The sequence below is a fragment of the Carcharhinus amblyrhynchos genome, chromosome 1 (assembly GCF_965287045.1).
Source record: "Carcharhinus amblyrhynchos chromosome 1, sCarAmb.v2.hapA, whole genome shotgun sequence".
NCBI classification, from domain to species: domain Eukaryota; kingdom Metazoa; phylum Chordata; class Chondrichthyes; order Carcharhiniformes; family Carcharhinidae; genus Carcharhinus; species Carcharhinus amblyrhynchos.
The window spans coordinates 68,403,318-68,427,744 of NC_137324.1; the positions used below are offsets into that span (position 1 = coordinate 68,403,318).

A 24,427-nucleotide genomic window follows, 5' to 3' on the forward strand; every position below is an offset into this window, starting at 1 on the left:
ATGCTGCAGAATTCCCAGCCTCTGACTCGCTCTAGTAGCCACTGTATTTATGTGGCTAGTCAAGTTCAGTTTCTGGTCATTGGTGACCCCCAAAATTTATTGGAGCTTTTGAAGAGGTAGCAGGTGCTGTAGAGAAAAGAGAACCACCCTTTTTCTTCAGATCTCTTCTCAACCTCCTGTCTCTCACCTTAAAATTATGTCCCCTTGTTACTGATCCTTCAATTTCCTGTCCACTCTGTTTCCCTCCAAGCCACTCACCAACTTGACTTGGAAATGTGTCACCGTGCTTCGCAGTCATTGAGTCAAAAACCTGGAATCCTCTCCCTAAAACATTGTGGGTCAACTCAGCACGTGGACTACAGCAATTCAAGAAGGCAGCTCGCCACCAACTTCTCAAGGGCAACTAGAGATGGGCAATAAATGCTGGCCAGCCAGTGACGCCCATGTCTGGCAAAGAATAGGAAAGAAATACTTTTCATTATCTGTGACATCTCAATCAGGTCCCCCATCAACCTGCTCTGCTCTAAAGAAAGCAGCCAGAGTCTATTCAGCCTTTCTTCATAAGTCAAATGCTCCACCCCAGGCAAAATCCTGGTAAATCTCCTCTGCACAGTTTCCAGTGTAAGCACATCCTTCCTATCGTGAGGAGGTCAGAACTGCATGCAGTACTCCAGCTGTGGCCTGAACAAAGTTTTGTACAGCTAGAACATAACCTCTCTGCTTGTATAATTTATGCCACAACTCATAAAGGCAAGTGTCCCATATGCTTTTTTACTGTAACTAGATTTTTGGAAGGCATTTGATAAGGTGCCTCATCAAAGGCTATTGCAGAAAATAAAAGTTCATGGTAGGCGGTAACATTTTGGCATGGATAGGAGATTGACTAGTTAACAGGAAACAGTAGGCATAAATGAGTCTTTTTCTGGTTGGCAGAATATGATGAGTGGTGTGCAACAGGGATAGGCTCTGCAGCCTCAACTCTACAATTTATATAAATTTGGATCAAGGGACAGATAGTATCATTACTAAATTTGTTGATGACACAAAGGTAGGTAAGTAAATTGCAGAGAGGTCATAAGGAGGCTATGGAAGAATATAGATAGGTTGTGTGAATGGGCAAATATCTGGTAAATGGAGTATAATGTGAGAAAATGCCAAGTAGTCCATTTTAGTGGGACAAATGAAAAGGAAGCTTATTATCAAAATGGTGACAGATTGCAGCGCTGCAAGATTTAGCGGGATCTGGGTATCGTAGCTTAATATGCATGGGCAGCAAGTAATCAGCAAAGCTCATAGAATGTTACTGTTAATGCAAGGGGAATTGAGAACAAGGGAGGTTATGTTTCAGTTATACAGGACATGGCTGAGACCACATTTGCAGCACTGTATACAGGGTTGGTCTCCTTATTTAAGGAGAGCCGAAAATGCATTGAAAGAAGCTCAGATTTACTGGACTAATACCTGGAATGGGTGTATTGTCTGTCCAACCTTTCCTAATAAGATGAGTCTTGTATCCTTTGGAGTTTAGAAGAGTAAGAGGTGACTTGATTGAAACTTATGAGATCTTGAGGAGTCTTGACAGGGTCAATGTAGAAAGGATATTTCCTCTAATGGGAGAATCTAAAACCTAGGGCCACTCTTTTAGAAATAAAGGCTCACCCAACAAATACAGAGATGAGGAGAAATTATTTTTTTGAATTTTGGAATTCTCTTCGTCAAAAGGTTGTTGAGGCAGAGTCTTTTGAGTATTATTTATTAAGGCAGAGATAAATAGATTTTTGATAAGCAAGAGGGTGAAATGTTATCGGGGGAATGTGAATTTGAGGTTGAAAATTAGATCAGCCATGACCTTATTAAATGGCAGAGCTGACTCAAAAGGCCAAGTGGCCTACTCCTGCTCCTAATTTGTATTTTGATATGAAATGTCCTCTCAGCATCTACCATGTTAAACTCGCTTAGGATTGTACATGTTGCAATAAAGTCGCCCCTCATACTTCTAAACTGCAATAGAAGTAGGCCCAACCTCCTCTTAAGGCATGTCCTTCATCCCAGGGATCGACCTAGTGACCACTTCTGAACTGCTTTTAAGCAAATACGTCCCTCCTTGAGTAATGAGCAAAACTGCACAGTACTTCAGTAGGCGCAGACTCACCAATGCATTGTATACTTGTAGAAAATTGTTGTTTTTATATTCAATTCCCCTTACAATAAAGGGCAACATTCTATGTGCCTTCTTAATTACTTGCTAAATTAATTTATCCTTTGATAGGATGTGGGCAGTGCTGGCAAGACCAGAATTTCTGTTGCCCATTTCTCATAGCCTAGTAATCCATTCAAGGCAATTCCAGAGGCTGATTAAGAGTCAACCACCTTACTGCGGATTTCTATACTGTCACATATAGGTCAGACCAGGTAAAGAAGGCAGTTTCTTTCTCTCATGAGGTGGATTTTTATGACAATAGCAATTAGTTTACTGGTCACCATTACTGAGACTACATTTCAATTCCAGACTTTTTAATTGATTGAATTTAAATTCCACCAGCTGCTGTGGGGAGATTTGAATTGTGTCCCCAGAGTAGTTAGCCTTATTCTATAGATTACTCACCCAGTGACATTTCTAGTAAAAGTAAGTAAAGTCGCTATAGGCTGTGATTTGTAATGATTTTTCCTGAGGATCACCCCTTCCTCCAGTAAGGCTAATTGTTCGAGAGCATTATTGCTCTGTAGCATTATTGTGTGTCTTTTCAGTTTGATACCATCCTTAACTTTAGCGAACCATTATGGTGCATCTTTCTTGTTGAGTCAGGGGTCTGCCATGCCAAGTTGGTTGTATGCCGCCTTAAATGTCGCATTTAAAACTCTAATTTCAGATCCACGTTATTATCCTCAAACATGATTATGAAATTCTGTCAAGTGATGAGCACTTTTGCCAAGAGGATCCTATTCTGTGCAATCATGAAGTAATACTGTCTGATTGCATGCAAACAAGCCTAAAAAAACCTGTTTCCTTGTTGGTTCCAGAACATAACGTTCTTAAAGAAACCTGTCACTCATGCACTCTGAGCTCATGCTCCCAGCTACCTTTGCCAGGATGTACTCCTGATACTGCAAGTGTGAAATAAAAAATAGTAAATGCTGGAAATGTTCATCAGTGGGGAGTGCTAATGTGTCAAGTTGATGATCTTGCAACAAATTCAAAGTACTTCATGGTTCAATGCAAAACCTGGAAAAAAGAAGGAAATGAAGAAACAGAAAAAACGTGTAGAAAGCAGAAAGTTGTAGTTTTCATGCCATAAAAAGACACTATAAAGCTGGCGAATGTGCAGAAAATATGTACTGGAATGTTACCATAACTGAGATTTAACAGCTTGGGAAAGGCTGGGGCTCTTAAAAAGGCTGGGCGGTGTCCTGATTTTCAGATCGTTAAGATTATGAAAGAAGTTGATAGCGTAGAGAAGATATTTTCTCTTGTAAATTAAATCAGGATCATAAATATAAGAATCATTAAGGAATTAAGGAGAATGCTCTCTACCTTGAGGCTGGATGCGCAGTGGAACTCAATACCACAAGTAATTAATTGCAGCAAATAGTGTAGATGCATTTTTGTGGAAGACGATCGATGAGATAGAAAGTAATATGTTGCTTCAGTTGGATGAAGGATGGGAGGTGGCTTGTGTGGCACATGATTACTGGCGTGGGCACGTTGAACTAAATACTTTGTCGCTGTGCTGTGAATAGAATATTATGCAATACTTTAATCAATGATAAATGCTTACTTCTATCAGAATCACTTGCTGTGTATTTCTCTCTGTGTTTGGAGAGATGACAGTCTTTCCAGGCACCCAGATGATACCTCACCTCAGATCAGTTAGGTTATCAATCATGAGGCAACCAATTTTTTAGACTTGACATATTTCAATTAGTCTGTTTGGCACTTCATAAAACAATGAGGACAGAGTTGACCTTGACCTTGATCTAGGAGTCAAGTTTGAATATTTCTTTCATTGCTTGACAATCTTATTGTTATATTAGCAGTGATAGATTGCACTTTCATTATCAAAATACCTAGTTTTGCTTTTGCTCCATTGGCTTTATTCACTGAGTAGCTCATAAGAATATGTTTCTGCAATCATTAATGTTCATTTTTGCACACTTTATTTCTGTTGATCGAATCCATAGAATCGCTACTGTGCAGAAGGATGCCATTCAGCCCGTCAAGTCTGCACCAACCCTTTGGGCTAGGACCCAACCTTAGGACCGTTGCCCACCTATCCCCAGGGTCCCATCCATTGATCATGGCCAGTCCACTTAACTTACACATCTTTGGACACTAAAGGGCTGTTTAGCATGGCCAATTCACCAAACCTACACATCTTTGGACAGTGAAGGGCAATTTAACGTGGCTAATCTAACTAACTGTGGGAGGAAATTGGAGCATCTGGAGGAAACACATGCAGACATGGAGAGAATGCGGAAACTCCACGTAGACAGTCACCCATGACAGGAATCCAGGTTGCTGGTGCTGCTACTATAAAAATGTAAAATGCTCTAGTTTCTTCTTGTCTTGTACTGATCCTACTTGTATAATGAAGCAAAGTTTTGTGAACAAAATTATTTCTCCAGTGCAAACCTGGCTGTCAAAATGTGATGTGGGTATGCCGGTGTTGGACTGGCGTAAACACAGTAAAAAGTCTGACTACACCAAGTTTTAGTCCAACCGATTTATTTGATAATAGACTCACAAGCTTTCGGGGTTAGCCCCTTCGTCAGGTGAATGGAGAGTTCTGGCCTCAGACAGAGCATATAAAGCACAGACAGTTTAGAGATCACTGATTAGAATGCGAATCCTTACACCTAACCTGCTGTTCAAGACCTGAAGTGGCTGACAATGTGAGTGGAAGGAGCACTGATCACAGGTTAAAGAGATGTGTATTGTCTCCAGACAGTACAGTAAGTGAGGTTTTGCAAACCCAGGCAAGTCACGGGGGTTACAGATAGTGCGACATGAACCCAAGATCCCTGTTGAGACTGTCCTCCTGTGTGCGGAACTTGGCTATCAGTCTCTGTTCAGCAACTCTGCGCTGTCGTGTGTCGTGAAGGCCGCCTTGGAGAATGCTTACCCGAAGGTCAGAGGCGGAATGCCTGTGACCACTGAAGTGTTCGCCAACAGGAAGGGAACAGTCTTGCCTGGTGATTGTCGAGCGATGTTCATTCATCCGTTGTCGTAGCGTCTGCATGGTCTCCCCAATGTACCATGCTTTGGGACATCCTTTCTTGCAACGTATCAGGTAGACAATGTTGGCCGAGTTGCAAGAGTATTTACCATGTACCTGGTGGATGGTATTCTCACGTGTGATGATGGTATCCATGTCGATGATGCGGCATGTCTTGCAGAGGTTGCTGTGGCAGGGTTGTGTGGTATTGTGTTCTCCTGAAGGCTGGGTAGTTTGCTGCGAACAATGGTCTGTTTGAGGTTGCGTGGTTGTCTGAAGGCAAGAAGTGGGTGTGTGGGGATAGCCCTGGCGAGATGTTCGTCTTCATCAATGATAGGTTGAAGACTCCGGAGAAGATGTCGTAGCTTCTCCACTCCGGGGAAGTACTCAAAATGTGAACATGTCTTTGTGTCAGTCACTTCCTCCAATCCTTTTTTCCTTTACGCCATTGGTGCCTCAAATTTAGCATGTGAGCAGAATCTGATTTTGCATCCTTAGGCTAATAAGCATAAACCATTCTTGCTCTGTAAAAATTTCATATTTAACATGTTGGCAAATATTAATGTATTGTAAAGATATGATTGGAAATTTGTTTCTAGCTTTCTTCTTGAAGGAGTCTTAAAGACCATAAATGCCATTAGTTCAAGTTGTTGTTGTAGAAAGTTAGCCAATCTGAATTAACGTGTGGTGCACCTGGTATTACTATTCCTTGTTTGGAAAGGTGGCAAATCAGACATGATTGCAAATCCTAAATGGTATCCAGCAACTTCTGCTGGAGGCGCACAGTGCTCATCTATCACTTGGAAAAACATTTTCTAAGCTAGTCATTGAAAATGATCATTTAAAATTGTTATTTAGGTATGGTACCATAGTGCTGAACTATAATTTAGCATTAGCTAAGCTATCACCATCACTTCAATATTTCTTTCTTGCCTAACATTTCTGACTTATTAAAATTAAAGATACAGTCAATTTAGGATTGTTTCATGAGAGTAGAGAAGGCTATGTTGTGGCTTAAATAGAGATCTCCCAAAACAATGGTGAGGCGAATAGTGATGGATTATGTTACATTCAGAGGAGATAAACTGAAACCCCTAAATACCCTTTGGTCAGTCTGGTTTATGTTAATTAAAGGCCAACGTGTTTGTTCCCAAACCCTAGTTAGTGTGTGGTCAATTTAAAAGTCACCAGCAGCTGACTTTCTTGAATTTAAAGCATCATACAATGCAGAAGAGGTCCTTCAGCCCAATGAGTCTGCACCAACATGTGAAAAACACCTGATGCCCCACCTAATAACATTTACCAACACTTGACCCACAGTCTTGAATATTATGCCATGCCTAATGTTCATCCACAAATTTTTTTAAAGTTTGTGAGGCAATTTGTCTCGACCACCCTCTGAGGTAGTGTGTTCTAGACCATCAACACCCTCTGGGTAAAAAGGATCTCTGCTGAGTTTTGGAATAAAAGATTTTCAGTAGCAGAGCAGTTTCAATTATATGATTAATAGCAATTGGTACACAATAAAAAGCAAATGGTGGTCTTTCAGTAGTAAAATATTAGCTTCAGTCACATGACCAAGGGCTATTGACAGGTAAATGGTGGCCTTTTGTACTTTACTAGTGGATAATTTGTCATGATAGCCTTCCTTTGTCGCAGTGGAAACCAAGAATGTTTCTTGATTCAATTATGCCTTGCCTGTTGATTTCAAATCAATTAGTCAAACCTAAAATATAAGCCTATTTGCACAGGTTTCCAAGGACCCTTTCATTCAGTGTTCGTATTGACCATTGATGAAATTAAAATATCCCGCTACTGAGATTCGCCTTCGTAGTAAAACACTGCAAGATGAATCAGCGTGTACTTAATTCAGGGTGAAATGAAAATATGTTTACTTCAACTGGAAATAATGTTTGAATGAGAAGATACAAAATTCCCCAATAGTGAGTAAACGTTACTTGTTAATTAAATTAATGTGATCAGTAAATTAGCTGTACACATCAAGGATGCAATAATCTAATTAAAAATAACATTGCAAATTGAAATATTCTGTAGGTAAGTGGAATTACTGAATACATCTTCTTGCAAGAGAAACTAAACAAATTCCATTTAGACAAAAAGTAATTTAGTTTTAATTTTTTGTTTAGATTTTTTTAAATGAAGTTGTATTTCTGTTTGGACATTCTATGTTCTTGCTATTGCTGCTGCTGAGCTGTCCATTGAGAAGGGTGCTGTGTTAACCAATTGTCCTTTCCCTTATCTTCTCCTTGGAGTTAAATATTTCACCTTGCTGCCTGCCCATGACTAAATATTAAGATTAGGATCCCTCTTTGACCACAGCTTGGACTTGTGAAGTGTTAGGCCTTGCTGAGGAGGTTTTAAATGAGTAAAGGAAGTATGCTGCATGGATTATAACGCATGTAAGGCCAAAATGCGATAAACCATTTTATATCGTTCTATACCAGTTATTGCAAAATATAATGCATACATCACACCATTTGGATTACAATTTAAGTTTAGATAACCTTGGCATTTGTAAGTCACAAATCAGTATTAAATGGACACAAAAGACAACATTAAAATTAAATTTAACTGCTAGATTTTATAGTAACTGGTATTGGAAGAATAAGTAATATGTATCCTATTGTTTATTCCAAGGGAAATTTTGTCTTAATTTGGGAGGTTCTTGGTGATTTGTAATATTAAAAATGAAGAATGCATTGTATAATTTCTACGTAATATACTTACAGCAGTGATAACATAGTATATGTACTAGGGTAATATTATAGGAGTTCATTTTACGGTCTCAATTATATACCTAAAGTAACAGTTTTTAATTCAGTGCAATCCTTTAATGTCTGTGGGCATGTGCATCTTTTTGTTTTTGTATTGCGTAGAAAATTGGATATTAGAGCTGATTTTGAAATTGACAATTATCTCCTGAAATCATCCTGCTTGTCATGTCTTGAAAAGCTAATGAAAATAATCTTAGCAGTTCATAGAATATCTACAGTGCAGAAGGAGACCATTCAGCCCATCGGACCTGCACTGACAACAGTCCCATCCAGGCCCTATCCACGTACCTGCATGTATTTCCCCTTCTAATCTCCTTGACACTAAAGGACAATTTAACATGACCAATTAAGCTAACGCACACACACCTTTGGACTGCAGGAGGAAACCAGAGCACCCTGATGAAACCCTCGCAGACATAGGGCGAATGTGCGAACTCCGCACAGTCACTCGAGGCCGGAATTGAACACGGGTCCCTAGGGCTGTGAGGTAGCAGTGCTAACGAGTGTGCCACTGTGCTGCCCCTGTTACACTTGCCCGTTTTCTGCTTCTCTTCCTGTTGCTCATGACTCCAAACACTTTCCAGTATAAGCAAAATTTCCATCATGTCCAATCTGGAAAACTGTGTTCACGGATGAATGTGAGGAGATCCAGCATTAGCATCTACTTTGCCTGTTTTCTCTGTTTTGACCTCCTCGTAACTCTTCAAATGAAACGTTCCACAATGACTTTTCCACCTTTTGTCTCGCAGTGTACCACACCTGCTTGGTATGATCTTAAGCAACCAATCTCCTATCTCTGTCCTGAACATTGACCCAAGTCTGTCCTCTGGTCTGAACGTTGACCCAAACCTTCCTGTCCCTGGACTGTTGGAGATGAGAAATACAAATCAGGTCCCTGTGATGGTCCTAATGCATGAGCATACATGAGAATTGCCCTGGAATTTTATGCATCCAATGTTCTGCTTCCCTGCTGTCTGGGACCCTGCATGAATGTTCCAATCCTAAGCATGAGACAGAGATGTAGGCAAAATGCATTGGACTTTACTGTATACTTACCTAAGAATGTTAGATTGTTTAATACCTATTCCGACTCAATGATTAACGTGGAAATTAATTGCACATCACAAATAATACCCCACCCACTTCCCTGATTATCCTCTTAAGGACCCCACTAAGCCCTGACCAACTGACTGCTTCTGATGACCATCCCCCACCAACCCAACAAACCACTGACCCAACCTGACTATTAGCCTGATCACCCGATTAAGCCTTTTACCACCTGATTTCCTTCCGACTCGACTTGACCCCATGAACCAACTACTTCCTACGACCCACTCAACCACCTACCTGACCATCTGACTCTCTCCTCACCTATCCATTCAAATACCCTCCCAGACCATGCAACTACTTTCTGACCTGACCCAGTTATTCAGCCGACTAACCTCACCCCACCTACCCAATCTAAGCTAACCCTTCACTAACCTCCTTCACCACCTGAATACCCTTTATAACCTTCCCAACTGTCCACTCAGCCACCTACTGACATATTCATTTATTCACTTGCTTACCCATTCACTAACCTGCACTCATTTGTTAAAAGATTTGGATCTTTACAAACTTACCTGAATACAGCAGCTACAGCTGTAAAACGGGGCGTGTCCTCATCTTCCTCTGACCTTACTCTGCTCGCTGGACTTAAGGCGTGATACGTTGTGCTGCCCGTTTCTATGTCAGCCGTGATTAGAAGAACCTGGGAGAAAAGTGCAGTAGCACTGGCCCGGTAAATTCTTCATGGGTAGCATTGCCACTGACTGGAAGATCTAGGTCATTGTTTTTTGTACAGTTAAATCACATCTATCTTTCCCATCCTTTCCCAGGGAAGGATTAGGTATTGGGTTTTGGCGGCCTTATAAGTGAATAAATATTCAGGTCCAGATGAATTGTGCCCTAGGCTGCTGTGGGAGACAAGGAAGGAAATTGCAAGGGCTCTGACCCAAATTTTCAATTTCTTTCTGGCTATGGAGGAGGTGTTAGTCGACTAGAGAACAGCTAATGTGGTTCAGCTATTTAAGAAGGGTTGTAGAGATAAACCATGGAACTACTGACCAGTGAGTCTCACATCAGTCGTAGGAATTAGAGAAACTTCCGAAGGAGAGCATCTCAGTGTACCCGAACAGGTGCTGGCGTATGGCAAGTAAAGGATTTTCACAGTAAATTGCAGTGTGAATGGAAGCTTACTCTGCTTCTTCTTCTGCAACTGGACCCTAGACTTCCTAACCCACAGACTGCAGTCAGTAGGCAACAACACCTCCTCCACAATCATTGTTAACACCGGTGCTCCACAAAACTGTGTCCTCAGACACTTTCTAAACTCCTTATACACCTTTGACTGTATGGCCAAATTTCCCTCCAATCTGATTTTCAAATTTGCTGATGACATCACAGTAGCGGGTTGGAACTCAAACAATGATGAGACAGAGTACAGGAATGAGATAGAGAATCTGGTGAACTGGTGCGACGACAATAATCAATCCCTCAATGTCAACAAAATGAAGGAGGTAGCCATCGACTTCAGGAAGCGTAGTGGAAGGCATGCCCCTCTCTACCTCAATGTGGATGAGTGGAAATGGTCGATAGCTTCATAAGAACATAAGAAATAGGAGCAGGAGTAGGCCATCTAGCCCTTCGAGCCTGCCCCGCCATTCAATAAGATCATGGCTGATCTGTCGTGGCTCAGTTCCACATTCCCGCCCTCTCCCCATAACCCTTAATCCCCTCTCTTATCAGAAACCCATCAAGTTTCTAGGTGTCCAGATCACCAACAAGCTGTCCTGGTTCTTTCACGTCGATGCTATAGTTAGAAAAGCCCAGCAATGCCTCAACTTTCTCAAGAGACTAAGGAAATTTGGCATGTCACCTACAACTCTCACCAATTTTTACTGGTGCACCACAGAAAGCAGTCTTTCTGGTTGTATCATAGCTTGGTATGGCTCCTGCTCTGTCCAAGACTGCAAGAAACTACAAAGGATTGTGAATGAAGCCCAGTCCATCACTTGAACCAGCTTTCCATCAACTGATTCTGTACACTTCCTGCTGCCTCAGGAAAGCAGCCAGCATAATCAAGGACCCACACACCCCAGATATACTCTATTCCACCGGAAGAAGATCCAAAAGCCTGAAATCGTGCACTAACCAACTCAAGAACAGCTTCTTCCCTGTTGCCATCAGACTTTTGAATAAACTTTCCTTTTTTAAGTCCATCTATAACTATGACTGTAACATTGCATTCTGCACTCTCCTCTATATACAGTATGCTTTGTTTGTATAGTGCGCAAGAAACAATACTTTTCACTATACCAATATATGTGACAATAATAAATCAAATTTTAAAAAATTTACAGAGCTATGTGGAAAATGCAAACAAACAGAACTTGCTGAGTAATTCCTGCAGAGAGCTAGCAGGGAAATGGCCGAAGTTACCTATGTTGTAACCACTTTATGATTCTATTATTTAGATGTGTTAGGTGGGACATGGATTATACATTTTGAAATGATGCTTGGATAAATGAAGTCATGCATATTCCATCTAGAAGAACAAGGGCAGCAGATACATGGGAAAACCACCACCTGCAAGTTTCCCTCCAAGCCACTTGTCCTGACTTGGAAATATATCACCATTCCTTCTCAATTGCTGGGTCAAAATCCTGGAATTCCCTCCCTAATGGCATTGTTGGTCAACCCATAGCACATGGACTGCAGCAATTCAAGAAGATGACTCACCACCACCTTCTCAAGGGCAACTAGGAATGGGCAATAAATACTGGCCATTCAGCGATGCCCATTTCCCATGAATGACTAAGAAACGTTTGTAGGCCAACCCAGAATATACTTAGTGTTTTCAGGAAACAGTATGGAAGTTGAGAGAAAACAAGATCTTAATATAATATTTATGGATCTCTAAAATTTCATTACCAAGGTATAAAAACTATATTTCAAGCTAACCCCTCAAGAGAAATGAAAGGACACCATTTTGGCACTATGTAGGTTGTTGGTTAGACTGCAGTAGGGAGACCTGTTTTGATCCTTCTTCATGATGGATGTTAATAGTTCCCTTCAAAAATGTCTAGAAGAGAATTACAGGAATAATTCCTATGTTAAGAACTTTCATTGCTTGGATAGGCTCAAAGTCTGTTTACTTTAGAAGAACATAAATTTAGATGTGATTTAATAGTGATCTATAACAACATTAATGGCCTGGATGAATTCATACTTAAACAGGTTGGGGAAGATCAGGATACATGAGGTCAAACATGAAAGAATAGGGAAAAACTAGATATTGGTGGTTCTTCAGATTTGAGTCTCTCTGGAATAGATTGTCAACTGCCGTGGTGGATGTTGACTTGATGCCATGAAGAGGGATTTGGAACAGTTCCTAACTTGGGCAGTGATTGTATTCTACTGAAGATAAAACTTCACCCATGTAATTCTTCTGATATGGTTTTGTTCACTTGAGAGTGTCGAAGAGGCATGTTTTGTGGTATGGGGCCTATTTGATGGGCCACCTAGTCTTTCCCTTCCAAATAGTTTTTTTATATTTGTATGTTTTCAGTCTTGTTAATTGTAAGTACCTGCAATTATTATAAAGAATAATGTCAAATGCAAATCTTTTGATGATCGTTGAAAGTAGAATGATATGATCAGCAAGCCTGCCTTCTTGTTACTGCAATATTCTGTTACATTCTCATGGCTGCACTGATATTCTCTCATGTTTAGTGTTGCAGCAGATGTCAAAATGACACCTTTGTAATTAGTGTCTTGGGATTGCTGTAAGCCCTTTCATGTTCTCCCAGCTTTCAGAAGGGTAAACGCTATCAGCCTGTGCAACTTCTGCTAAAAATTAGGTCATGACAGTCAATTTAACTCAATGGCAAAATTTTAATTTGCTTCTCATTACATCCAAAAATAAGAAAACAAGCTCAACTTTGCAAGAAAGAAAACGGAGTAATGTGTTTTATATGTCCTGATTGGCATTCCCAAACAACTGAGTCAACTGGGGAAATTTGGAGGATAGAGATTGATTGATAGCTATTTGCCCAGCAAGGATGATCTGTTTGATTGCCTTTCTTCTCATTCCACTATGCCATTCTGTACAGTTAGATGACATGTAACATTTATAGACATTTGTTAAGATTTAGTAATATTAGGAGAGTTAAGATGACCTTGATAATCTGGCTTACAGGAGTGAAAAAAATCTGTTGAGAGCTTTTAAGCCTTTACTGTTATAGGCCTAAAACGATTCAATAAGGAATCAGAATAATTGATGCAACTGCCTCCAGCTATTTACTTTAACAAAAGGCAAATCAAGCCACCATAGTGGTATGTGTGGAGAATAATGGAGAAAATGGATGAGGAAGAGAGTAGCATAAGCTGAAACAACCATTTTTTTGTAAGTCTGAATGTTGTTGTTCATAGACATAAGATTGTAAGGGATTATTGGCTCTTAAGAGAGTGGTTAGCAAAGTAATGGGATCTTGAGATTTATAAAAAAAACTATGAAGTACAGCTGCAAGGAAATTATGTTGAACCTGTATAAACCTCTGGTTAGGCTACTATTAGAGTACTGCATCCAGTTTTGGGTTTACACTTAAGGAAAGATGTAAAAGTCCTTAAGAGAGTGCAGAGGGAATTTTCTGGAATAGTTCAAGGAATAGATGATTTTAACTACAAGATAAGCTTGGAGAAGCAAAATGCTAGATATGCTGGAATCTGAAATATAAACAAAAAACTCTGGAATAACTTAGCAGGTCTGGCAACATCGTGGAGAGAGAAAATACAGTTAATGTTTCAAGTTCGTAAAAAGACCAAATTCTTCTTCCAAGTTCATAGCAGACCAGATGACCTTCCTCTTGCTGCTAAACTTTAATGACCTATGTGCAGTCCTGGCAGAGCCTGGAACGAGTTAACAAAGTTTAGGACTAGTTACTTACCCCCAATTCCTTACCCGGTACTGGTCAATACTGGTATTGGCAAGAGATGATGTGGAGATGCCAGCGTTGGAGTGGGGTAAACACAGTAACGTCTCTCGACACCAGGTTAAATTCCAACCAGTTTATTTGATAGTAAACCCACAAGCTTTCGGAACGCTGTTCCTTCGTCAGGTGTGTAGAAAATTCTGATCAGAGAAGGGCATATAAAGGCACACGCAGTTTACAGAATACCGATTAGAATGCGAGTCTTTACAGCTAACCTGCTATTCAAGTCTTTAAAGGTGCAGACAACATAAGTGGAGATATCTCTTTAACCAATGCTTAATGATGTGTATTATCTCCAGACAGGACAGTAAGTGAGATGTTGCAAGTTCAGGCAAGTCATCGGGGTTACAGATGGTGCGACATGAACCCAAGATCCCGGCTGAGGCCGTCCTCATGTGTGCGGAACTTGGCTATCGGTCTTTGCTCAGTGACTCTGCACTGTCGTGTGTCGTGAAGGCCGCCTTGGAGAACTCTTACCCAAAGATCAGAGGCCGAATGCCTGTGACCGCTGAAGTGTTCACTAACAGGAAGGAAACAGTCTTGCCTGGTGATTGTCGAGCGATGTTCGTTCACCCATTGTCGTAGCATCTACGTGGTCTCCCCAATGTACCATGCTTCAGGACTTCGGGCAGGAAAGGATGTCCTGAAGCATGGTACATTGGGGAGACCACGCAGTCACTACGATAACAGATGAACGAACATCGCTCGACAATCACCAGGCAAGACTGTTTTTTTTCCTGTTGGCGAACACTTCAGCAGTCATGGGCATTCGGCCTCTGATCTTTGGGTAAGAGTTCTCCAAGGCAGTCTTCACGACACACAACAGCGCAGAATCGCTGAGCAGAGACTGATAGCCGAGTTCAGCACACATGAGGACGGCCTCAACTGGGATCTTGGGCTCATGTCACACTATCTGTAACCCCCATGACTTGCCTGAACTTGCAACATCTCACTTATTGTCCTGTCTGAAGACAATACACATCTCTTTGACCTATGCTTAATGCTATCTTCACTCACATTGTCTGCACCTTTAAGACTTGAATAGCAGATTAGCTGTAAAGACTCGCATTCTAATCAATATTTTGTAAACTGTGTGTGCCTTTATATGCCCTTCTCTGATCAGAACTTTCCACACACCTGACGAAGAAACAGCATTCCGAAAGCTTGTGGGTTTACTATCAAATAAACTGGTTGGACTTGAACCTGGTGTTGTGAGACTTCTTACTGTATTGGCAAGAGATACAGGGGAAATGTGATGAAGAACCTATAATGCAGTAAATGGTAATGACCTGGAATTTGCTGCCCATGAGCGTAGTGGAAGCAGAAATGATTTCAATATTAAGTTGAATGGAGAACTAAATAAGCTTTCTGGGCAATGGGGATGGACTGGAGGAATGGAACTGAACAGTTTGTTCTACAGAGAGCTCATGAGCACTGTGCTGTAAATGAAATTATTAATTTTTTCATGATTTGGACTTGTTGTCTCCTCCTGATTTTAGATTTTAGTTTTAGAAACAAAATATTTTAAAAGTAAATTGAAATTTTCAGATTATCACTTTTTTTTGATTTTGTTTTTAAAAAGTACAATCATTTCAATTATCAACAGCTATGAAGCTGACATAAACATTAAGAAAATGATGAGACAGACTCAGAAATATACTTCAGCAATCAATCACAGAACACCAAATTAAAGAATTGCAGACATTCCTTAGAAAGTTACAAACCAGCCCAAGGATGACCCATAGCATTCCTGGAGTATCATGCTTGTCCTTTCCCCTGATGATGAGGTGGCACAGTGGTTAGCACTGCTGCCTCACAGTGTCAGAGACTGGGTTCGATTCCTGGCTTGGGTCACTGCCTATGTGGAGTCTGCACATTCTCCCCATGTCTGCGTGGGTTTCCTCTAGGTGTTCTGGTTTCTTTCCACAGTCCAAAAGACTTGCTGGTTAGGTGCATTGGCCATGCTAAATTCTCCCTCAGTGTACCTGAACAGGGAATTTTCACAGTACCTTCATTGCAGTATTAATGTAAGCCTACTTGTGACGATAATAAATAAACTAATAAACAAAACTGAAAACTAAAACCAGGAATTCCCCAATAGGTCCAATGTCACTTTTTGTGCATATCTCACTTTGTTCTGCTAAACTACACATTGTCTCTTCACAGTTCCTTTGAAGTTTAACACATTGCAGCCTCTCACTATTTAAGAAATAATCTGTATTTTTGTTTCTCTTACCAAAGTGAATGACCTCACATTTTACCACATTGCTTCTGCCAACTTTTGCCTACTCACTTAGTTTCTCCTAATTCCCTTCTAGTGTTTTTGCTTCCTCTGCACAAATTGCATTTAGTTTTGTGTCATCTGTAAACTTGGAAATATTATTTCAATCTCCACATAAACTGATTAGTTAGAGTTCAAGCAGTGAACCTTGCGGTGTTCCACTGCCTGACAATCTGAAAATACCCCATTTATTCCTACTCTCCATTTTCTGTTTGTGTTCTGTACCAAGTTCATAATTACTCCTGAATACACAGATATTTTGGCAAAAGAAGATAAAGTGACATGAGGAAAAGTTTCTCATGTAGCGAGTGCTTGGGATCAGAAATACATTGCCTGAGAATGTTGTGAAGGCAGGTTCAGTTGAGGCATTCAGAAGGGAATTAGAGTGTACTCCGAAAAGGAAGAATGTCCAGAATCATGGGGAAATGGCACTAGGTGAATTGCTTATTGGGGGAGCTGGTGCAATACAATGAGCTGAATGCACTTGTGGCAACTCTGTGATTAAAAAGTGGAAGATAAACAGTGGATTTTACTTCCTGCCCTGGCTTGCTGCCTGTGAATAATTTTCAGTGCCTCTTTGATAACCGAGATTTCTTGCAGTTGGCACCAGAATGAAATTATCATTAAGAAAGATGAAATCTAAGCAATGGAGATCTTAGGATCTTAGTGGGCAGCTTTCTTTGAGGTCAGCAGCGAGCACCGTCCTTTGCTGCTGACTGTAAAATCCAGGCCATGGTCTTTCTCCACCTCTGGCTGTAGATTGCCTCAAAGTTTTACTTGTCATGCTAAATAATATTTTCTCGCCTAACATGGAACCAGGTAATAAAGATATTAATAATGGAAGGTGCTGTTGGATAGAGCAAAATTGTGAATCAGGAAGAGTACAATGAACCCATCATTTTCTATTTAAATTTCTGTTATTGCACAAAAGTTCAGGCCAAGCACACAATTCATTACAGCATTATAATTCTGAATAAATTAATCAGATAACTTGCATGTAAATCTTCATTGGTGACAGTGAGCTGGTTTGAGTTTAGAGTGATGAGTGTAACGGGCCTACTGCTATTTCCATTACATTTTCCACTGGTGCGGATTAGTAGGTAAACAGGACTGGCTTTTAAGCTGGTTTTTGACTACCTAGTTTTTCTTGCATGTGATTTATTTTGGAAATATATGTATTCTTTATTAAAACTTGAAGCATTGACTTTAAAGCCTTGATTCAACTGAATAGTGCGTAGATTTTGAATGCAATGAACTTTTTCCCAATGCTATGGAACTGACATCTGCAATTTATTGCAGTTAGTTTGCTTGATTCAAAATAAGATAAAATTTAAGTCAATGCCTGTTACGGTTAATCAGAATATTAAGAAGCTGGTGGAGCATATATCCTAATATGTTTTGTTTTTACAGGTACGCATTGAGACAGCTACAACCTTGAAGCTTGATATCCTTTTCAATGTATATAGGAACATATTGTTTTGATGATATAGCCACTTTTGTTTTCTCTTTCTGAAATTACTTTGCCATTTCCCTACCATTATGTTATCAGAATGATATATTGTGCAATGAATGAATGAAAGGATTGCTGCTGCGAATGCAGAGCTGTGTGTTAAAATGAGTACTGCATATCGTGGGGTAGGGCAGAAGTGATTTAGAGTTTGTAAATATTTTTGCTTTACTATATGTTGTCTCTATTTTCCTATAAATGTTTCTTTCCATTTCTCATCATTTTTCATGTTTATCTCTCTCTATAGTAATGTGCTTTCTTTATGACCCATTTCTTTTGTTAGCCAAATTACATTAATACAGTAAGTAAATGCAGTGGAACAAAGGCAAAGTTTCATTTCATCTGCCTTTCGTTTTAAGGGAACAGATGTTCCCAGGAAACAATAGTGGAAAGTACTTCCTTTTTCTCCATGTTAATATTATATATTAATCTCTTCACAATCCATTATACAAAGCTTTGTGGGTCCCTTTGAGTTGGGTGGGCTGAAATGACAGCATGACTCCATCAATTTAGAGCTACCATCCATGCTAAGGAATCAGATACTTATACTTACTGCCTTCAGAGGGGAAAATTGTTGTTACTGACTTTGCAGTAGAAACAGTTGGGGAATTTTATGCTATGGAGGAAAGGGTTAGAGAGTGATTGAAAAGATATGTTTTGAGCAGGTTTTTAAGGCTGCAGAGAAAATGAAGCAACAAAGTAAGTTCTAGCATTGAGCCAAGGACACACAATGGTTTACTAAATAGGATGGTGGGAAATTTAATGGGTCAATGGGCTGAAGGGTGAGTCTGAGTGGGAGGCTGTGGTCAGAAATCAGAGCTTGTAGCAAGGAAATTAAGTAATTGAGGGAAAGCATCTTTTCTGTAATGAGGTTTCAGTCCTCTTGCTGTTCAAATGAAGTAAGTTGTGACTTTTAAAAGCATCTGGATGAGCACTTGGCACATCATGACATTCAGGGCTATGGGTCAAGTGCTGGAAGATGGGATTTGGTGGGAGTTCAGGTGTTTCTAATGTGTTGGTATGGACTCGATGGGCTGAAGGACCTCTTCTGTGCTGTATGATTCTGTAACTAAAATATTATCTGAACAATTTGACAGCGTGAAGGCAAGTAATTGCTGGAGATGCTCTGGCATTAACAGTGGAATTGTGCAAAGGGAGTGCCATAGAAGGTGGTGAAGAATGATGTAATTAACTGTACCAAATGTTGATCATATTTTCACAGGATATCATTCATGACTTTTATTGGGACCATCTTGATACCATTAGGTTAGAGGAGATGGAGCTGAGCGATTTAAGTAGGATGTTTGTGAAAAATGGGCAAGCGTCAAGCGTTTGATAAGGTCCCCCATGCAAGACTTCTTGAGAAGGTGAGGGGGCATGGGATCCAAGGGGCTTTGGCCTTGTGGATCCAGAACTGGCTTGCCTGCAGAAGGCAGAGAGTGGTTGTGGATGGGTCTTTTTCTGCATGGAGGTCAGTCACCAGTGGAGTGCCCCAGGGATCTGTTCTAGGACCCTTGCTGTTTGTCATTTTCATAAATGACCTGGATGAGGAAGTGGAGGGATGGGTTAGTAAGTTCGCTGATGACATGAAGGTTGGTGGTGTTGTGGATGGTCTGGAAGGATGTCAGAAGTTGCAGCAGGACATAAATAGGATGCAAGACTGGGCGGAGAAGTGGCAGATGGACTTCAACGTGGATAAATGTGTAGTGGTCCATTTTGGCAGGACCAACGGGATGAACGAGTACACTATCAAGGGCAGGCGTCTTAGCAGTGTTGAAGAGCAGAAGGATCTTGGGGTCCGGGTCCACAGGACTCTTAAATCGGCCTCGCAGGTGGAGGATGTGGTCAAGAAGGCGTATGGTGTACTGGCCTTCATTAATCGAGGGATTGAGTTTAGGAGTCGGGAGGTAATGCTGCAACTTTATAAGTCCCTTGTCAGGCCCCACTTGGAGCATTGTGCACAGTTCTGGTCGTCTCACTATAGGAAGGACGTAGAAGCTATTGAAAAGGTACAGAGGAGATTTACAAGGATGTTGCCTGGATTGGGAGGCATGCCTTATGAAGATAGGTTGAGGGAGCTGGGACTCTTCTGCCTGGAGAGACAAAGGTTGAGAGGCGACCTGATAGAGGTTTATAAAATGTTGAGAGGAATAGATAGGGTGGATTCTCAGAGGCTATTTCCCCGGGTTGAAATGGTCGCTACAAGAGGACACAGATTTAAGGTGCAGGGAAGCAAGTACAGAGGTGATGTTAGGGGTAAGTTTTTCACTCAGAGGGTGGTGAGTGAATGGAATCAGCTGCCGTCAGTGGTGGTGGAGGCGAACTCGCTGGGGTCTTTTAAAAGACTTCTGGATGAGTATATGGGATTTAATGGGATTGGGGGTTATAGATAGGTCTATGGATTGGTAGGTATTGATGTGATCAGCGCAACTTGTGGGCTGAAGGGCCTGTTTGTGCTGTAGTGTTCTATGTTCTGTGTTCAAATGGGAGGTTATGATGTGTTTGAGGACCTTGGAGAGGGAAGAAAGGCTAGAAATGTGCATCAGTTGCACAACTTAAAAGGTCAAGAGACCAACTGTCTTGTTTCTACGTGCTAACTAATCTGACCAGTTTTAGTTTCATTGATGATTCATGCATAATTGCAAAATCATGGAAAGTTTAGAGATTAGAAAGAGGCCCAGCCTAATCCCAGTTTCTAGCATTTGATCATAGCCCTGCAGGTTACTGCACATGAGATGCATAGCCAGTCACTTTTTAACAAGTTGAGGGTTTCCACCTCTATGACTCTTTCAGGCAGAGAGTTGCGGATCCTTAATCTCCTCTGGATGAAAAATGTTTCCTGATCTCCCCTCTAATCTTTTTACCAATCATGTTAAATCTATGCCCCATAGTCACTGACCTCTCTGCTAAGAGAAATAGCCTCTTTCCCATCCACTCTATCCAGGCCCCTACCATTTTGTACATCTCAATTAAATCTCCCCTCAGTATTCCAAAGAGAATAATCCCAGCCTATTCAATCTTTCCTCATAGCTGAGAATTCTTAGTCCTGGCAATGTCCTCATAAATCTCTCTGTGCAGTGGCATCTTTTCTGTAATGAGGTGACCAGAACTACACACAGTACTCAAGTTGTGGCCTAACTAATGTTTTATATAGCTGCAGCATTACCTCCCTCCTCTTCTATTGTATACCTTGCCTAATAAAGGGAAGAATTCCTCCTTAACCACCTTATTGACCTATCTTGCCACTTTTAGGAGTCTGTGAGCATTCACTGCAAGGTCTCTCACTTCCTCTACACCTCTCAGTATCCTACCATTTATTATGTATTCTCTTGTTTTGTCTGACCTCCCAAATGCATCTCCTCACATTTCTCTGGATTGAATTTCATTTGCTGCTTTTCTGCCCACCTGTTCAGTCCATTGATATCATCCTGTAGACTACAGCTATTCTCCTCACTATCAACCTGCAGCCTATTTTTGTATTCTGTGTAAACTTCTTGATCATTTCCCCCTACATTTATGTTCAACGCATTAATACGTAGCACAAAAAGAAGGACTACTAAGCCAATTTTGTTTCTAGTTTGCTATATTTCCTTGGATCCCATGGGTTTTTCTTCCCATCTTGATTTTTCATTATGACATTCGGTATTTACCTCTTTGCTCACATTGTCTTTTTATCTTATGACTGTATCTAGTTGTATATTCAATAGCGATTAAGGGGTATGCAAATTCAAAATTTTATTTCCTGGTAATTCAGAAAGCATCTGCCATCCAAGTTTAAAATGTTAGCCTGAATCTTCACTTTAATGCAAATCTAATTTACTAGATTACATTTAAAGATAATGTAGAAGTGACTGCCATCCCAGCACTCTGATACCTGATTGTTTAATAAGTTCCACCATAAAATCATACTTTCTTATCAAAAACAAAATGATTCACAATAACTGTTCTGACTGATCAATGACAAGTGTGTTTGAATTGTACATCGCAGACATGCCTGGACTTGCACACAAGTTTTATTTTACAAGGTGTGTTTAACTTGTGTGTACATTGAGGTTATGAGGTAGTAGAGCAGTATACCTAGAGTTCCAGGGCATTCATCAATTCAGATTTTTCTCTTCTGAAGATGTTGCTGTTTCTCTCCCAAGTGGCTAATCATCTGTGTCTCAAGGACTCTGAACCTTGGCAGGCTGTTTGACCTGAAGGAGTATTACAGCTGTGCTTCAGTTCTGCACTTACTGAACATTCAGTGATGTGCATTTTCAGCAATTGTCCTGAATAGTGAGTACGAGTGGATATCCTGGCTTATGTCTACATGCTTCCATCACCCTAGAGAGTACAGCTTAAACCTATCTTTTTCATATGTCTTTCTTTTTATTGTTGTTCTTGGTAATAGCGCATTGGTGGCAGAGCATTTGTTGTCCTTGAGCAGGTGATGATGAGCTGTCTCCAACTCAGTGGTTTGATTTGCCGTTGCAGAGGGCAGTTGAGTCAACCACATTGGTGTGGATCTGGAGTCATGTTTGGTCGGACCAGGTGAGGCCATTAGTGAACCAGATGGCCTTTGCAACAATTCTGTAGTTTTGTGATCTTAATTAATGAGGGTAGCATTTTTTGCGGACATATTCCTCAAACTGCTGTGGGGGAATTTGAGCTCATCTCCAGGGCATTAGTGGGGTCTTCTGGATCACTTGGATTATTAGTTCAGTAACATTACCCCTATAGCGCCAACCCCTTCATCCTTTCGGATTAAATTCTTGCCTAATACTTTGTGGCATTGTTGCAGAATACAGATGCGCCATTAGTAACCATTGCCATTTTGTGTATTCGAGAAAATTTACATCAGGAGCTGACACTAGTTCTCTGGGTGTAGAGATTGGTTTGCTTGGCTAATGCAGCTATCCATACCAACTGCACATACAATCCTTGGCTGGTAATTTGGAGCAGTTTTTGGGCTGTGTTACAGGTCTTTTACCAACAAATTAGTTGGGATACATTTTCTCAAAATCTGATCAAGACTGACAAGACTAACATTTTAAAACAGAATTGTTTGAACCAGTAAGTACTGTTTTTCTTTTTTTTTTGTTGGCCTTGGCAAAACTGAAAGTTGTTTTCAATAGTCAACATTTTGCATCTTTTTTTGTTACGTATGTACGATACAACATACAAATCGGGAGCAAACGAAGACCATTTGGCTTATCGACCCTGTCCTGCCATTTGATAAGAACATGGCACATTTGATTGTGGCCACAACTCTACTTAACTGTCAGCCCCCTATACCCTTTTACTCCCTTGTTTGTCAAAAATTTATTTCATCCAGCCTTAAAAATATTCATACACCCTGCCTCTATAACACTCTAGAGAAGAGAATTCATAGACTAATAGCCCTCAAAGAAAAGGTGGGCCTGAGCATCCGAGGCGTGGTAACCACAATCAGGTTACCATTCCGCTTCTTCTGGTCTGCAGCTGCATGGTTTGTGCCCTGGCCCCCGACTTGGATCTCCTTAGAAAAGTGCAGTGCAGCTGGTTCCTCAGGTGTTCAGTCAAGGCCAGCATAGCTGGATGAAAGAATACCACGGCCACCTTTTATTTTATTTTGCTAGTTGTTGTAAAGCAGTTAGGTTTAAAGATCCCAGCCACTTTGAGAAACCAGAAAGAATGTAAGTGGCTTTTGGTGGGTGGTGGGGGGGGCAACTGTTGGGTGATGTGTCGGCAATCAGTCAGGTTGGTGGAGGATGGGGGTGTCAGGTGATTTGTAGGGCGGTTGATGAGGCGTGGGAATGTCAGGGAAGTAGCCAGGTGGTTGGGATGCGGTCAGGAGAGTGATGGTAAAAGTCAGTTTCCTGCCATAAGCAAATTAGTTTGGGATTTGTTCTCCCAACTTTGATAGCAGGTTAAAGATGGGTTGACTTGTTGATCTACATCTGGAACTACATTTGTATTCATTTGCATTTCATGAACGCTCATTAAAACAACAACTCACTGAATCACACTCCCACTCCAAGTTACAGGCCTTACCAGTGGAAGAGAAATTAAAGGAACACAGTGAAGTATTAAAAGACTGTCCTGGGGGAAGAGTTGTAAGATTGTCTAAGGAGAAGTTATAGATTATACTGGGGCTGAGGTCATGCTGTTGGATGGCGATAAAGCAGATTGTCCTGGGGCTGTGTGGGTCATGTTTGAGTGCATTGCATGGCACACATATCTTGCTCCCTGTCTTGGACAGGCAAAGACCTCCCTTGATAGTGATGGTCATGTACAAAATACTGTGTATGTGTGGTCAGAATACTCAGGCATTTTGGCCCTGTGGATTGGGGTCATTGTACTGGGAAGCAGAAGGCACAGTAACATTGATGGGAGGCATCTGAACTCTGTAAGTCAGTAAATTCAAAGTTATTGTGGTTATTGTCTGATTTCATGGGTGGAAAGCACACAGTAAAGAAGGCAAATGATATGTGGGCCTTCGTAGTGAGAGGATTTGAGTATAGGGATAGGGATGTTTTGCTGCAATTGTGTAGCACGTTGGTCAGGCCACACCTAAAGTCTTCTGTGCAGCTTTGGGTCCTTATCTGAGGAAGGGTGTCCTTGCTATCGAGGTAATA

The 24,427-nt window shown here is 40.8% G+C and overlaps 1 protein-coding gene across 3 annotated transcripts in view; it reads left to right on the plus strand.

The window, feature by feature from the left end:
* Nucleotides 1-24,427, plus strand: part of ipo11 (importin 11) — a 593,411-nt gene that overhangs the window by 242,575 nt on the left and 326,409 nt on the right. For 2 of the 3 annotated variants that reach the window (XM_080186460.1, XM_080186468.1), the window contains exon 17: nucleotides 17,732-17,765. The exons of the other annotated variant lie outside the window; for it this stretch is intronic. In XM_080186460.1, the coding sequence (XP_080042586.1) occupies nucleotides 17,732-17,765 (34 nt within the window). The remainder of the gene's footprint in view (nucleotides 1-17,731; nucleotides 17,766-24,427) is intronic. 3 annotated transcript variants of the gene reach the window in all.